The sequence below is a fragment of the Poecilia reticulata genome, chromosome 16 (assembly GCF_904066995.2).
Source record: "Poecilia reticulata chromosome 16, P_reticulata-male-v2, whole genome shotgun sequence".
Lineage (NCBI taxonomy): Eukaryota > Metazoa > Chordata > Actinopteri > Cyprinodontiformes > Poeciliidae > Poecilia > Poecilia reticulata.
Window position 1 is genome coordinate 33,921,769 of NC_088845.1, and position 15,819 is coordinate 33,937,587.

Consider the following 15,819-nt stretch of genomic DNA (forward strand, 5'->3'; position numbering starts at 1 on the left):
ATGACTACACCTCCTAGATGGAATTATAAACAAAACAATTCAGACTTTCTGGCATTTTATTAACAGAAGATTTAGGTAGAACTAACCTCTCCGTAGTTGGCGTGCATCACATGATTCATGACCGAGGGAGAGGCCAACGGGGCCATGTGTGCAGCCTGCTGTGTCGCCTCGGGCGTCATGCCAACGGGGTCTTTGGAAAAGGTGAAGCATCGCCATGCTGTGGCATTCTGAAAGGAAAAGTACGCAAAGGATAAGCAAATCAAGTAGTGTTCAGGTCTTCGGGAATGAATGTTACACAAATTAGGAAAAAATGTGAATATGGGGGCAAAAGGAAAAATTCAAATAATTAACCATTTTACATTAGTGTTCATAAACTTGAACAAAAAAACCTACAGAACGTTTTATTTCCTTTTTCCTCTTATTTGACGGTTTTCAACTGCTTTGTTCGTTTGTGTTGATCTTTTGGGGGGGTTTTCTGTTTAGTGTTCTAGAAAAGGAAAGTGGTCAAGAACAGCTATAGAAAACAAAATAAAGTGTAACCCTTTGTTTGCAACTAGAGATGACTGGGCTAATGGATCAGTACGGGTTTATCAGAACTCACGGCACTGATCAGCAGGCGGATGGGTACAGTAGCGTGGGTTCTGTTCAGCAGACTGAGAGGTAGAGATTTGGCGCTCCCTTCTGGCAAGTCTCCAAAATCCAAAAACCCAGATTCACCAACTTCGATCTATTAAGCCAAAAAGGAATATTTCATGAAAACAATCACACATTACCTGTATGTCTCCAGGTCAGTTCCATGACTTCATGTTTGGTTCCACGTTAGAGTCACTCACCGCTAAAGCTGGGTTTTCTGCCACTGCGATAAGCACCACCCGTTTGGCAAAGATGTTGGCTCTGGTAGCCAGCTCCATCTCAGCCGAGGCTGGCCAGGAGCAAACACTGAGGATGCACTGGTAGACTCCAGGTTGTGGAGGGACGAGCAACACTTTCTGCTCCTCTGTACTCTTGGGACCGATGATAGTCTTGTTTTTCACCATCATCCACTGGTAAGGCAAGCTGTCCACCTGCCGGTATAAAAATGGGGGGGGGGAATTCAGAAAAAAATAAAATGTAGTACTGTCCGTCCACCAAACTCTGGCTATGTGCTGCTACACAAATCAAATGGATTAAACCAGAGGATCAGAGGATGGCACTTAAAAAAAAAAAAAAAACATTTTTAATCACTTTAAAATATAATCAAACTCATCTTCACGTGTTGAAGCTGAAACTTCAACAACTTCCTTGCCGTCCCCGTTATAGGGCAGCAAGGATGCTAAATGTGCAAGAATTTATCAGATGTTTTTATGAACCAATATCAGTTTACCTTTAACGAGTGAGGGTAATGCTTAAGTGACTAGGTCACTTTACTCCAGTAACTCCAATATTGGAGTAATTGAAGTTCAATAACAGCAATATTGAATTAACTCAATATTGGAGTCAATTCAAAAATGAAAAGAAAGGCCACTCGGCAAAGAGGAAGTCATTACTCCCCCCCAAAACAATGTAAATAAAAAAAATAGTTTTATTACAGTTTCTAAAGGCACACAGCAATACAAATAATCTTGGGAGATTTCTCTTGTGGTTGAATGAAGCCATAAAATGACCATTGATGCAATTGGAGACAAAAAAAGAAAAAGGTGATCTGCTAACGTTAGAAAAACATCTGTTTAGAAGTACAAGAGTGGCAGTATCATGCTGCAGGGACACAAGAGGTGCACTTCACAAAATAATGATGAAATAGATGACTTCATAAGGAAAGAATGTGAAAATATTAAAACACCAAAACTACAGCAAAGAAGTTTAATTGGACAAGGAGGAATGGTCTAAAATACCTGCAAACTGTTGTGATGTTAAAGGACATCTGACCCAAGTCATGCAGCTTAAATGCAATTCTGACAAGTAAATGTATGTAAACAAATAAAAATAAAAAAAATGCAGTGTTTTCAACATGTAAATAAAAATAGCTTAGGTGATCTCAAAAGACTCAAGCCAATTTATCGCCTTTCATCTCGTATTGATAAAAAAAATATATATATGGGGTACTGTATTTAAGATTGTGCATTTTTCTTTCATTTTATGGATTTTCATATTTTAAAGTATTGAGAACCTTTAATCACATATTTATTGTGCATTTATGCAAAATTCCCCGTTTTAAAAGAAAGCCGACTCACCTCAATGCAACTAAATTGGCATAAAAGTTGAACATACATACACACACACACACATTTTAAACAGTGCATGTGACCCTCTGGCTTTACCTGGATGTTCTTATACAATAAACAAACCTTTTCTCCATCGATGGCCAGGCTGGTGACCGTGATGGAGACCTGCTGCCACCTGTCAGATGGGTTGAAGAGGCTGAGAGAGGTTTGTGAGGCGATGCCAACACAGCAGGCGTGAGGGAAGCGAAGCTCCTCTGGTACCACAACTTGGCCTAAGGATGACACAATGAGAGCATAAACTGATGCTGGCAGCTTTCTGCAATGTCTAAAAGGTTTAGATGTCATTAAGTTTGGTAACATTTCCATCTTAACAGCAGATTTCAAAAGACTGTAATGTAGAAAACTCCGCTATGCCTACTACTGGTACCTCTCAGTTCTTCAAGACCACCGGTCACCATAGGCTCTCCACCATAATGGCTGTAAGGTTTCCCCATTATTCCCATTTCATGCTGACTCTGATGGGGTAAACTGAGGGGATGAGGTCCAGCAGGTCTTGGAATCACCAGAGAACCTGAAGCGGGAAGAATGGCTCAGTCAGGTCACTGAGAAACATCTAAACACAAAGTAGTTGGTTTATTTGCAAATTGCAGTCCAAAATGACTTCAAAAGGGTCATGTTTTCAAATCGGTGATGAGAAAAAATAAAATCTAGATTCTGTTGCAGCCTATGTATAGGTTATTGTAGATCAAAAATATTTAGATTTTTGTTGGCTAAACAGCATATGATTAGGGAAATGCACAAGTCAATTAATTGCATGATAAATTAAAATTTGTAGTTTCAGCTTTATTTATTTTAGACATTTAAAATGTCTTCCAGTTCCAATGTTAAATGTTAAATTGTTTTAATTTTTGAGAATATGTTCTTGCATCATTATGCCATTACCATTATAGTACTTCAAATGGAGTCAAAGTAACAATATTGTCGATCACCACAATAACTTCTGGGATGATTCATCGTCCAGCAAAATTTGTAACTGTGACAAACTCTAGGCAGTAAAAACCAGAAGACGTGCCTGTAGAGGACATGTTGTAAAGACAGTTTCCTGGCGGTCCCATATGAAAAGCCCCAGAATGCAGCTGGGCATCAGCTCCCAGGAACTGCAGAGGTAGCGGCGAGCCGACAAGGGAGCGTCTGGTGAGGATGGACTGGACATCTCCTTTGTGGGGAAGATCCACCATGCTTGGACACTGAGGCTTAAAACCTGGGATGTGGACATAATGAAGGGCCTCTGCTGTGTAAGGAGGGGGCAGCATGCCGAGCCCCCTTGAGTACAGCGATGACAACGCAGAGGGGGCGGCTCCCCACTGCTGGGGTCCTGGAGGAGCTGCAGAGCTGATGGTATGCTGGATGTTTAGGTTGCTGCTGTAGCCTGAGTCCACTTTAGTCAACTTCCTATTGTTGGAGTCCAGCAGGTTCCTGTGCCCTGTGAATCCAGGTATGACATCCGCAGGAGCAGGAGGGTAGCTACATTCACTCTGGCTGCGGGTGCAGCTCAGAGGGGCGCTACTGCGTTGGAGCTCAGGGCTTTTGCCCTGTAGTGGCGGTAGGGGGTCCAGGCTTTTAGACTGCTGCATGTTATCAAGACTTCTTGCTGGGTTAGGCTGTAGATCTGGTTCCACAGGTGGGGTAGGACTGAACCTGATGATGGTGGTGCTCAGTCCCATGGTGGATTCCCTCTGCAATGAAACAACAAGATTCACCAGGAAACCACTCAAAAACTAACAAAAATACCAATTAGGGCTGAAACGATTGAGATAAATTACATAAGTTGATCATTTCAATAATCATTAATGAAGTATATGTACTCAGAAAAGGGTAATTTGTTGAAAGTCTAAGAGCCAAAACTAAACATACATACATTTTGCATTTCAGATGAAAATAAAATAAAAACAAAACTTGTGTGAATATTCTACCAAGAATAAAGTGAATTAGTTTTAGCTTCATCTGATTAAAATTTTGCAAAGAAATAAAAACTCAATAATTTCAGAGCAAAAGCTGCTTAACTGGTTAAATGGGGAGGGGGGAAGACTAGCGATAAGCTGTTAAAAAAACAAACACTATATTAAGCACCTTCTGCTATTTAATATGTCAATCCAAAAATAATTAACAGTTCAGCACCACATTGTACTGATACGTCCAGCAGAAAGACCTGAGCTTTTCACATGTTAAAGTATTTTTTTAGCTGCAGGTTCATCCTTTAAACAAGCAAACACTAAAAATAAGCTGCATTATTGCATGTTAGATGTTTTTCTTCAAAACAAACTTATTTCTTTTGCATCTTTTAATGCATTTCTAATATTGAATAAAAAAGCTCAAGTGGTTCAATTAAAAATCTACAGAATGTGTAAATTTTTTTGTGCAGTTAGTTAAAATCATTAGTTGTAGACATACCAATTAACCATTTGAGGCAATAAAGGCAGTTTCTTCAAAATATTTACATTTTAAATGCATGTGCAGCCCTACAAAAGTAACATTTTGACAAGAGCTTGACAGTGCCTCTTTAAAAAAAAAAATACAAAAAAAAAAAAAAACCTGTAGAAAACTTCCCAAAGCTTCAGTATAAACATCTCAGCAGTCCAGCTGTACCTTTTGCCGCTCAGGTGTGGGCAGAGCAGTTCTGTCGTTTACTGAGATGTACGTGAGCCTGCTGAGACTGGGGCTGGAACAGACTGACTCAGGTGAGAGGTCAGGACCTGGACGTCTGTCTGCCAGCCTGTCGTTGGATGAGGAGGGAGAATGCAAACTGGGAAGACGGACAATATTTTTCATTTGCAAATTTGGACCAGAGAAAAAGCAAAGCAATATTTAATCCTTCTGATTGATGGATGTTGGATACAATACCCAGTATCAGCAGTGGGAATGAAGGTCTGACTGGGAGAAGAGTGGGTCAGAGGGGAGGTGGAAGGCCTGAAGTTGCTCTGAGTCTCCTCCACACTTGGCTCAGGGAAATGTCCCCGCATGCCTTTGAACCAAAGATTGAATCTCAGAATAAACAGTCATGACATCACATCTAGAGATGCAGCGATCTGATATTATCTGTATTGTACTAACACTGAAAAAAAAAAAAATATATAGATTGGCATCTGCGACAATGCGTCTGATCCATAAGGGCAGATCTATTCAATCTAATTCTGTGTTTTGTGCTCTGAGCAATGCACTTTATTTTACATTATATTCAGAATTCATAATTACACTTTTTGAAAAGGTTTGTTCCAGTTTATTTTTACATGCTTGACTAAGATAGTCAACCTATTGTTTGTCAGTTTTGCATTTTATTTTATATTGGTTGTTTTACTCCCAACTGCAATGACTGAACAAATTAAAGTTGTTTTTACATGTTTGACCAAGCTAGTGAAGCGACCAGTGTATTTAGGTGTGCTTAGGCCTGTCGCGATAAACGATAAATCAATTAATCGCACGATAAATTAAACCTATCAACCTCATTTTAATTATCGGCTTTATCGTCTCTTCCTGCCTTTTTTCTTTCTGTTGATGACACTGAATGAAAAAAGGCTCAACTCCGGTGCTCTCCACTGACCCTCCCTTTCTCATTTCCTTAGTCTAATGTCCAGCACACATTATACGAGTTGTCGGCCCATTTTCAAAACCTCAGAGACCACATCTTAGCCGACAAAAATCCCAGATATAACGGTTCGATCGGGTTCATCGTGCCGTGTGGTGTCCAGCTACATGGGCACAAAATAATGACTACAAGTCCAGTTAACTAATTTTAAAATCAGGCATTAATCAATGCTTTACTAGAATCTACCTGTGATGCATGTGGCTAGAGTCAGCGTAAAGTCCTGACTAAATGAAAATCATTATAACCTATTTGTCACGTTAACGAAGAACAGCTGAAAACTTACCGGGTTTATCAACTGCGGTAGCAATTTGGCTCCAACTCCTCTCCTTGTCATTTCTATGTCAGCTGGACTTCGTGTTGCGCCGATTCCCCTCTGTAATTTCCCCTCAAAGCGCGGAGGAGAATCTGTGCTCTGATTGGCTACCTGTCACATTCAGCGTTAAGCTCCCAGTCGTGGAAAACCCCTGATTTAGATCGGAGCGGTCACGACGATCTACCGTAACACACCACACACACTGCAAGATGATCGGTAATGAAATCACCGACAATCTTAGATCGGCCAACAATCTAAGATTGTCGATTGTCGTAAAGGGAAAATAGGGGCAAAAAAATGGCGTAGTATTAACTACTGCATTAGGTAGTCGGATGTGCCCATCTTCTCTATTTAAATCTAGTGATTACTGAAGGGAAATATAGTATACTGATTTCATATCTGCACTCTTTTGGTTGAATGCAGTATTTCCACTTTGGCTTTATGTTGTTTAGTTTTTTTATTCAAGTACGTTTTGTTAATGGAGACCGAGAATCCATTTTATTTTTGTTTCTGGTTGTTTTGTTTAGTTCATCAGTTCCAGTGTTGTGTTCTTTTGAAAATAAAGTGTATCTACCTATGGCAGGAAATCGCATGCATTATTACGTCATTTCCATTAAATCAGTGTCAAAAGGTCTTGAAACAATATTATTGTTTATGGCAATAATTTTTTAGACAATTAATCGTCCAGCAAAATTTGTTATTGTGACAGGCCTAGGTGTGCTGTACTGGTAAAAAGTTAATAAATTTGTAATTCAGTACATGTATATCTGTGTTTAAATAAAAGACATGTTTTAAGTCAATTCAGCATAGTGTTTTTTACTAATCCTCATATCGGTATCAAAAGTGAAAGTGGAGCGGTGCATCCCTAACTGCATCAGTATAGTTGAACCTCTGGGTATTACTCACCAGGTAGAGGACCTTGTGAAGGCTGAGCTCTCTCTCCTGAGACCTCTGCCTGCTTCTCTGAGCTTTGAGGTAGAGTTGTGGTTAAATTCCCTGGTGTGATCTCTGCAGAACCTCTGGGTCCGTCCTGCAGGTCCTGACCTGCACTTCTCAAGCTCTGGGTCGGGGAGGACGGAGCTTTGAGAGGCAAGCCTGACTGGGACTTCCTCCAGCTTTGGGAGGCTCTGGGTAAGCTTTTGTTATTCTTACAAAACGGTTCTGAATTCTGTCTCGACTCCACTGTCCGTCTGGCAGAGCTGAGAGACGAATGAGGCCCGGAACTCCTGTCAGGCCCGCCACAGTTTGTTGCTGCGTTACACTGCAGAGTCGCTCGGTCCTGTCTACTGGAACACCCTGACAGGGGGTTCTTCTGACAGCTGCTGTGACCGTCAGCCCAGCTGCTCAGGTTAAAGGTTGTGTGCGCGTCAGATGAGTCGTTGCCGCCAGACACGTTGGTCTTCAAGTATTTCTCCATGTCGAAGGCGCTAGTCTCTCCAACACAGATGCTCCTCTGCAGAACCTCTGTGACTGTGCTCTGATCTGGCTGAAGGGGGGTCTATGGAGGACAACAAAGGAGTTCATCTAATTTTCAACAAACACTCAAAACAAATACAAAATAGAACTGAAACAACTAATCAGGTCAATCGTGATGAGTGGTTTATTGACACCATCGTTAACTCAATAATATTGTATATTTGTTGGCTCTTTGGCACAGTATATTGAACACAACATTGATTTAACTACAAATTTTTAATTATTGAGTCAGTAAGCAATACATTTTATTAAATTGAGATAAAAGGCAGGATTAAATAAGCTTTCACCTCTTCCTATTCCTTTTCAAACTAATTTTGTTCCCGTTATGCATGTCCATGTTTTCTCTGTCCTACTGATTGCTTAATTTATCGTTTATAAAAACCTGTTTGAAATAAATAAATCAAAATCATAATTCATTACGATACATTTTAACTCTACCAGAGGAACACAAACAGAACAGATAAATTAGTCCTACATGATGATCCGTGTTGGGCGCCTGTTTGTGGGTGGCGCCGGACTCCGGTCCACTCCTGGTCCTGGATTTCTTGGGCAGACCTAAGATCAGAGCAGCCAGCTGGGACGGGTCAGTGCTGATGGAAGCGTTTTCGATAGCCGAAGCGATTGTGCTGATGCTGAGCATCAGTGAGCTGCTGTTATCTGGAGACAAAACGCTTTGGTTCACCATGGTCGACTCGGATCCTGAGCCTGGAGTGTATTCAGACATGGCAGATCCTATATGGTCCTGAAACACACAAACCCAGGTAGATGAGAACATATTATAGATTTCTTTTTTCAATTCATTTTTAAACACAAGTAGCATTAGGTACCTCAGTTTTACAAGGTTGTGGGTCAGGATCTCCTTTTGGTGGCAACCTTTCACCAGCATCATTCAGAGTTTTGTCCAAATCTTCTGCAGAGACATAATGAGCCAGACAACATTTAAGAAATTAACCAAATGAATTATGAAAAAGTCAAACTAACTGAGTGTGGTGTCAGAAGTGCAGAAAAAAAAAACAATTAAAAATGCTCAAATATTGATTTTAGTCTGCTTAATTTTATGTAAAATACATAGAAAAGGTCAAGCAGGTACATTGACTGGATATTGGTTAAAACAAATCTGTAATTAAAAGTTATAGAATGTTATGTACAAACCTAAATTTGTTTAAGTACAAACTGAAGGAATTTGATGCAGTGCAGCAATATAGAACATTAAAGTTTTAAATAAATGTTATTTGTTTACACTGCCTTTTCCAGTCACAATTTAAAACTGAATTTCCAGACAATTTGAATAGAAATATTAGTTTCTGAATCAAAAATTTTGACTCTAAATAGGATTGAACTGCTATACACTCAAAGATTCGCATGTCTCGTGTCAGATGTTTCCAAACACACCCGTGTTGAGAGTTTTGTCTACTTCACCAAGGTCTACAGTGGCACCGAGATGCAAGTTGTCATCAAATGAGAAGTCAGGTGGTTGGATGAGTGGAAAAGGTTCCCTCTTTTCTGGAGAGGTGATGATGTAACCAAAGGATGGCTGGATGAAGAGAGAACAATTTCAATGAAAACATTAACAATATACACACCAAAACCGGAATCCATCTCCGCTTCAAATATACATAGAATCACAATAAATTATTAACCTGGACAGACTGCATCTACTGACCCGTTTGACATCATCTCCATCAGTCCTGCCCAGACAGCCCAGGGCTTCCGAGCGCTGGCTGAAGAATTGTCCTAAAGACAGTCGCAGGTAGCTTTCATCTCCCTGCCTGATCTCCGACGAGACCTGGGAAGTCCTCATCAGGATGTGGCTGCTGGGTGGAATCTTCCAGGAAGAATCACTGTGGATTTTGCTGTTGCCTCCACCTGCTGGCTCAATCTGCTCCTCCTGGTGGAGAGAAATACTCAGAAACTGAACAGAAGAGGCACTGTAAGCTAAACCCTGAGCATTCCAGTGTTCTGTGTCATCTGGAACAGTTTTAATACAAGATAGAAATCAGGATCAAATTTGATCCCAAAATGATTTACCTGCATAAACTGGTGCTCTTTCTCAAACTCCTCTTGATCCTTCATCATCTTCTCCATAGCATCACCTGCAAATTAGTAGCAGCAAAATGCATTCAATAGCAAATCACTTGCATATTCTTTTTACAAGAAAGTTGTGATCTTGTACATACTGGCAGATAGAAAGTCCTCATTTTGTAACTGGTTGCTATTATCCAATTTCTTCTCAACCTCTTTCTCAAAGTTGGAGTAATAAGCCAGGTCAGTGACCCACTTCCCTTCTTCATTCTGGTAAACGACACTCTGACCGACATTGGCTCCTGAAGAAGAAAGTTTGTTAATATTCAAGAATTTTGGTGCGTATGTAGTTACAGAATCAGATACTACTACGGGTGCACTGAAATTGTCCCAGATTTCTTTAGTTATGACTGGCCGATATTTGCATGTGAAACCGATCTACTAGGTCTGAAAATAAACCACTGTACCCTTCCGCTCTGCTGTGAGAGCTGGGCTCCCACAGCTCAAGTTAAATTCAAGACAGACTTAATGCCACTTGAGATGAAATTTACTTCAGAATAAGCAACGGCTGACAATTTCACCCAAATGTTTATTTTATCAAGACTTTTTGGTCCGGTTTAGAAGCTACAAATTTTGAAAAAAACAAAAAAAAACTTCCAAAGATGAACATAAACACACAAACGGCAGGTAATTATTTATGAAAAACAACATTGCTCTTATATGGAGATTACATGATGTTGCTTCCACAGTTCAAGCAACTTTCAAGTAAGTCATACATTCAAACTTCTGGATAGACAGCAAAACAAATAGAAGTCACATAACAAAATACCCGCATATGTGTAATAGGGCTGTATAAATAAATCGATTCGGCGATATATATATATATATATTTTATTTTATTTTTTTCCGCCCTCGGAAAGTATCGATTTTTCATCCGCGAGTATCGATCCGTTAAACCATAGGGGTCCATAGCCTTATAGCTCTTTTTAAAGTCTAGTTTGGAGCCACTACTTTAGCAGCTAGTAGTAAACAGCTTACAGCCACGGCTAACTCCGGGAGCTTTGTGGCTGCATTTCCACTCCAAAATGCAGCCACAGTATCCAACAGAAAAAACATAAGTGCAATAATTTGCATATTGAGAGTCTACAGAGTCTGATAATCTCCCCACTCTGCTCCTGGATTACCGTTTAAACTTTTGAGTTTTATGTCAATTCCACATGAATTAAATGACAGAAACTAATTCTCTCACTGCATCTTTGATTCATTTTGTCCATCTGCAGACTGTTAGACTGTCCAATCAGAGTCAGGTATTGTGTAGTTGGTGCTTTTAATCAGTTTTCAGTTAATTAAATTCAAGTCTATGGAACACAAAATGTCACTAAAATCACTGTCCTAAAATCTTTCAGAAAATCGTAAAAATGCGCTTAATCGTATTGAATTGCATCACTTAACAAATATCGTAATACATATTGTATCGTGACCAGAATATTGTATATCGTATCATGAAATTATTGTATCGCTACACCCCTAAGTAGTAATAAATCAAGTTAAACTCAACACTCGACATGTTTTCTTCGGTAAACTAAGAAAATAAATGTTTCCAATATTTTAATATGAGGGGAACTGCAACTATAAAATCCTATTTACGTTAAAGTTTACGTCGATGTTTTTAAGACCTCTGAAAGACTGATTTGAGACATTTTTATACCAATCAAGGCCTTATTTTTAACATAGATAAATTCAGTGATTCTGATTTTTTTTAGGAATCTGTGGGAACCCACCAGGTCACATCTCCATATGTGAGGTTAACAACCATCACCCCAATGTTGCCAACCTAGCAAAATATATTTAGTGACTTTGGACAAAAAAAATAAATTCCGTTTCAGCAGGTTAGGCTTTTAAAAAATTGTTGATCGGCTAGAAAACTACAATTGGTGCACCACCAGAGACTTCAAATAAACTGAAGAATTGAAGTTGATGAAAGTATTTAAGTGAACTCTTAACTTACCTTGCTGAAACTCCAGCTCCATGTTGTCTGGGCAGTTGGTCCAGCCTTCATCCGACTCCTCTGGGTCCTGCTGGAAGCTCTGGGAGAAATACTTTGATTCCAGCGAAGTGGACAGAGGATTGTCATCTTCACTTGCACCACCGGAAGCTTCGGAAGCTGCCACGTCACCGCAGGGGCCTCCTCTGGGGCCCAATGAGTGCCGGACCCCATCAGGCTCGTCCACTGCCTTGTCATCAGTGGCATCCAGGTCGGTGTCCAGCACCTACACAACAGTTAGATGGCAAAACTCAATAAGATAATTAAAATTAAAACATGTTGAAGTTTTACTTGTGGGTGTATGTAGCAAGGTATCCATACTGATTGATGCAGATATAAAACAACTTTTAACAATTACAGTTGGATTTGAATTCAAATAGAGATTCAATTAGAAATTGATCAGTGAGCAGGATCAGACAACTTCTAGCTCAACAGGTCCTCGAATGAAAAATAGTAGCTTTTTCCATATTAATTGCTTACAGGTTGTGGTAACATTTATGTAGATACTGTAACTGACAGGAGACTCAAAGTTAGCCATTATCAATAACAGTAAGGTGTTTATGCATGAACTGAAAGGAAGCACATAGATGTATAGATAGAGACTGTTTTCATAACACTTTAAAACATCTGATTCACAGTAGATAATAGGAATCCACTGAAATGTTTACAATGTTTTGGAATCTCAGAGTTCTGGTACAAATCTGGATTCTCCAAAGAACAGACGAGCGTTATAAATGCTAAAAACAATATAAAATGCTAAAACCAGTTTAAAATGTCAAACAGTTTTTTGTCTGTAAATTAAACAGCATCTATTCTAGCATATAAACAAACACTCATGGAAGGAAGGTCATCTAAAACAAATTTTTTCAAAATTCAGATGAGAATTTAGCTACAACATTCTGACCACTGCATCTGTAGCTACATTGGTCAGAAGACTGACTTAGCTCCCCGTCACTGTAATACACGGAACCTGGGAAAGATGGAAACTGCCATGTGTGCTTTGAACAAGAGAGGCAGTGTCGTTAGTTGGATCCTGCAGTCTCTTCAGGTAGACTGAATCCAGGACTCGTTCTGCTGTGGGGCCACAATCTGTGCTCTCCATGGCATCCTGGCATCCAAAACAGAACCAACATGACCATAGGGAAACGTTTGGATTAATGACGCTACATGTCTTGGGCATCTGTTTTTGTAAATTGTATCTCAAAAGTAAACCAATTGGGAATTTCAACCAATATTTTCAATCTGAAAACTTAAAATAGTAATGCAAGAAAACTAAGTTTTTTAAAAGCATTGGACAACCACTCTTCAAGAATATTTCTTCCACATGCAGGGAACGTACCTACAGTGTACCTGAAGTGACAATGCTTCTGAAAATAGCTAGCCTGGTCAGTGGTCACCCATTTTTCGACTTGCAGCTTAAACTTAAATGTCGTTTGTATGGCATTGTACGACACTGTTAAAAACATTTATTCCAATAATTCAGTGCAAATTTTAGATTTATTCATTCATTATTCTTGGCATGATTATTTTACTTTCCCCAAGTCATTCACAGGGGAAAAAAAATAATAATAATAATTACATTTTGGGCTGCTCACGCTATCAAACCACAATTGTTATAGCAATATTAATCTGTACAATACCATAAAGCTCTATGTAAAATATTTAAGAAAAACTGACAATTAGATTGAGATTAATGACCCAAAAGGTTTTCTAAAATTTGTTTCAACATTCCTGAGAAACTTAAAAGTTTACATTAAGTCAAAATCAACGTTGATAAAAAGACTTGACATATGTGTATAATTAATGGGTTTGACCGTTTTCAATTGATATTTTCTGAAATGTTCCCACAAACCAATGTTATAATGCTGCCCCTTTTCCTAATTATCATAACTACACTTTAAACCTAGTCAATGCTTCACTAGAATTTCATTTAGAGAAACTCTTGATATTGTGGCAATACAATCTGTTTAGTGTTCTATTTTATGCTGCTTTTTTAAGTTTTAAAGGAAATTTATCCCCAAAAATAATCAGGAGAGAAGTAGAGCTTGTGTCCTTACCAGGGCCTCCTGTCTGTCCAGCATCCTGCTCCAGTGTGTGTGGGATGCCACTGAGGACGACGAGCTGGCCTCACCGGTTCCTACAGGACCGACACGGTCGCCCATCTGTAGGACGCAACACACACAGGAAATACTGAAGAGCATTGATCACCAAAGAAAAGTTAGGAATGGATACACACAGATGGTGTTAAATAAAATCAGTAAATTTCTGAAATACTTAAACTCCAGAGATGATTACTCTGCCATTACAATTCCATGTTTTCCATTTTTTGGGTCCATAATGGTAGTAAGAGTTGGTCTCACTGTGAAAAAATTTTTTCAAACCAATGTTTATTCATGTCTACCTAATAAGTTAGATATTAGCCAATTAAGGATTCATTGTTCTTTTAGAAGAGAAAAAAATTACTAAATCCACAGTCACCTTTTGTAGCCCTTAGAATTGGATTTCAATTCATCTTTAGCGTAAACTTACAGGAGCAGTAAAATTATCAACAAGTTGTAAAATATCCTACAAAACCAAATAAGGTGATTTATATTCAGGATTTTTTAGCTCTCTCTTCAACAGGATATCACACCTGTGTAAATCTGGGAAACCCATTCCTCATGTTTTGTGGGAGACTGCTGAAGTCCTTTTTGTCCTCTGCACTGAGAGGACTGCTCCCAACAATCCCCAGGCCACGCAGGGCATCGTACGTTGTCAGGACTTTGACTGGAACAGGGATGGTGGAAACGCCCCCGTCGTTTCCACTTTCCTCACTGCCACTGCTGCCGTCGCCGCCGCCTCCATCCCCTGTTACAGAGGCACAGCACAAACTGGAGGTTAAACGCACAGAGCAGGCTAGGCTGTTCACCACTGATTGAAAGCCATAGGGGAAAAAAAAAAAAAAAAAAAAGTTGCTACACCTCAAACCAAATTACAGATGAATGAAAAAATATATATTTCATGCATTCCATGCATGTTTGATTCCTGACCTTGAGAACTCTACCTGAAGTGACTCCCTTGACTTTGTAAACATAATATATATGTTTTTTGAGGGGGGTTGGGGGATGGTTTGTATGGTTTGTAGCCCTTAGCCCCAATGTTAAGACACCAGAAATGGACATGTGTGGTTAGTTAATACACTAATTTCACTCTTAACTGAAATGGATACATTTTTCACTGATAATTTATTGAGATGTATGAACAATGGAACAGTAACATTTTTAGAAAAACAAGAAGTACATAATAGGTTGGCTAACTTGGCCAAACATAAAAATAAATTGCAACAAACTTTCTTTCAAATGGTTCAGAAAGTGCAATTAGGAATTATATATATATAATGCAAGCTAAATAAAGCACAACGTCCCACAGAGCACAAATCGTAGAATTTGTCTAAACAGATTGTTCTGGGTACATTTTCACTCAATTTAGAATTTTTTTTCTCAATACTGGGACAAATACAGTTATCTATTCGGTGCATCTCCAAGTGTGTGTTCTACCTGCAACAGGAGAGCTGATGACCTGTCCTTCAGCTGATCGTCTGTGTCCGATCCCAGGAAGCAGCGATGGACCGCCACGACCAGAGGAAGCCTCGTCGCCCGAACTGCCGCCTTCCAAACCCGGCCTGAAACTGGGACGGTTACTTTCTCCAACCTGTGCAAACACGTGGATCCCCACAGAGAGAGAGAGAAAAAAAAAGAAGTTGCTGGAATACCGTTTCTTCCGTGGCAACATCGCAATCCTGATTATTCTTCGAGGCTTTCTCAGGGGCTCAACATTTTTCATTCCACCTCTCAACTCAAGTGTAATATAAATCAGTCACAGATCCCAGAAAATTAGGTTAAAGATATTTCACATCTCCAAAATAACCATTTTCTGACCAGCTGTCTGGACGTGCTGGGCAACAGCCGTGTCTTGGCGTTGTTCCTTCTGGCCGTCTCTAGTTCGTCCTCAGTGTCCTCATCACTGGCTGGACACGAGTCCATGCCGGTAGCAGCGAGTCGCACGTCAGGCATCCGAAAGTCCTCCTGGAGAAACATGGTTACAAAACTCTTCATCCAACTCTGCAAGGAAACTTTTAAAC

The 15,819-nt window shown here is 39.6% G+C and overlaps 1 protein-coding gene across 10 annotated transcripts in view; it reads right to left on the reverse strand.

The window, feature by feature from the left end:
* The window catches only part of cep192 (centrosomal protein 192), a 38,297-nt gene that overhangs the window by 16,516 nt on the left and 5,962 nt on the right, over positions 1-15,819 (reverse strand). For 6 of the 10 annotated variants that reach the window (XM_081597511.1, XM_081597507.1, XM_081597510.1 and 3 more), the window contains exons 9-29: positions 15,617-15,763; positions 15,236-15,389; positions 14,332-14,546; positions 13,757-13,861; positions 12,670-12,807; positions 11,664-11,925; positions 9,811-9,957; positions 9,662-9,726; positions 9,297-9,545; positions 9,026-9,167; positions 8,461-8,543; positions 8,109-8,375; positions 7,064-7,655; positions 5,103-5,223; positions 4,848-5,004; positions 3,274-3,937; positions 2,629-2,772; positions 2,325-2,473; positions 834-1,064; positions 602-727; positions 87-227 (exon numbers count right to left, since the gene is read on the reverse strand). In XM_081597511.1, coding sequence (XP_081453637.1) covers positions 87-227; positions 602-727; positions 834-1,064; positions 2,325-2,473; positions 2,629-2,772; positions 3,274-3,937; positions 4,848-5,004; positions 5,103-5,223; positions 7,064-7,655; positions 8,109-8,375; positions 8,461-8,543; positions 9,026-9,167; positions 9,297-9,545; positions 9,662-9,726; positions 9,811-9,957; positions 11,664-11,925; positions 12,670-12,807; positions 13,757-13,861; positions 14,332-14,546; positions 15,236-15,389; positions 15,617-15,763 — 4,299 coding nt within the window. The remainder of the gene's footprint in view (positions 1-86; positions 228-601; positions 728-833; positions 1,065-2,324; positions 2,474-2,628; positions 2,773-3,273; positions 3,938-4,847; positions 5,005-5,102; positions 5,224-7,063; positions 7,656-8,108; positions 8,376-8,460; positions 8,544-9,025; positions 9,168-9,296; positions 9,546-9,661; positions 9,727-9,810; positions 9,958-11,663; positions 11,926-12,669; positions 12,808-13,756; positions 13,862-14,331; positions 14,547-15,235; positions 15,390-15,616; positions 15,764-15,819) is intronic. The other 4 variants (XM_081597509.1, XM_008411113.3, XM_081597512.1 and 1 more) reach the window with 3 other exon arrangements.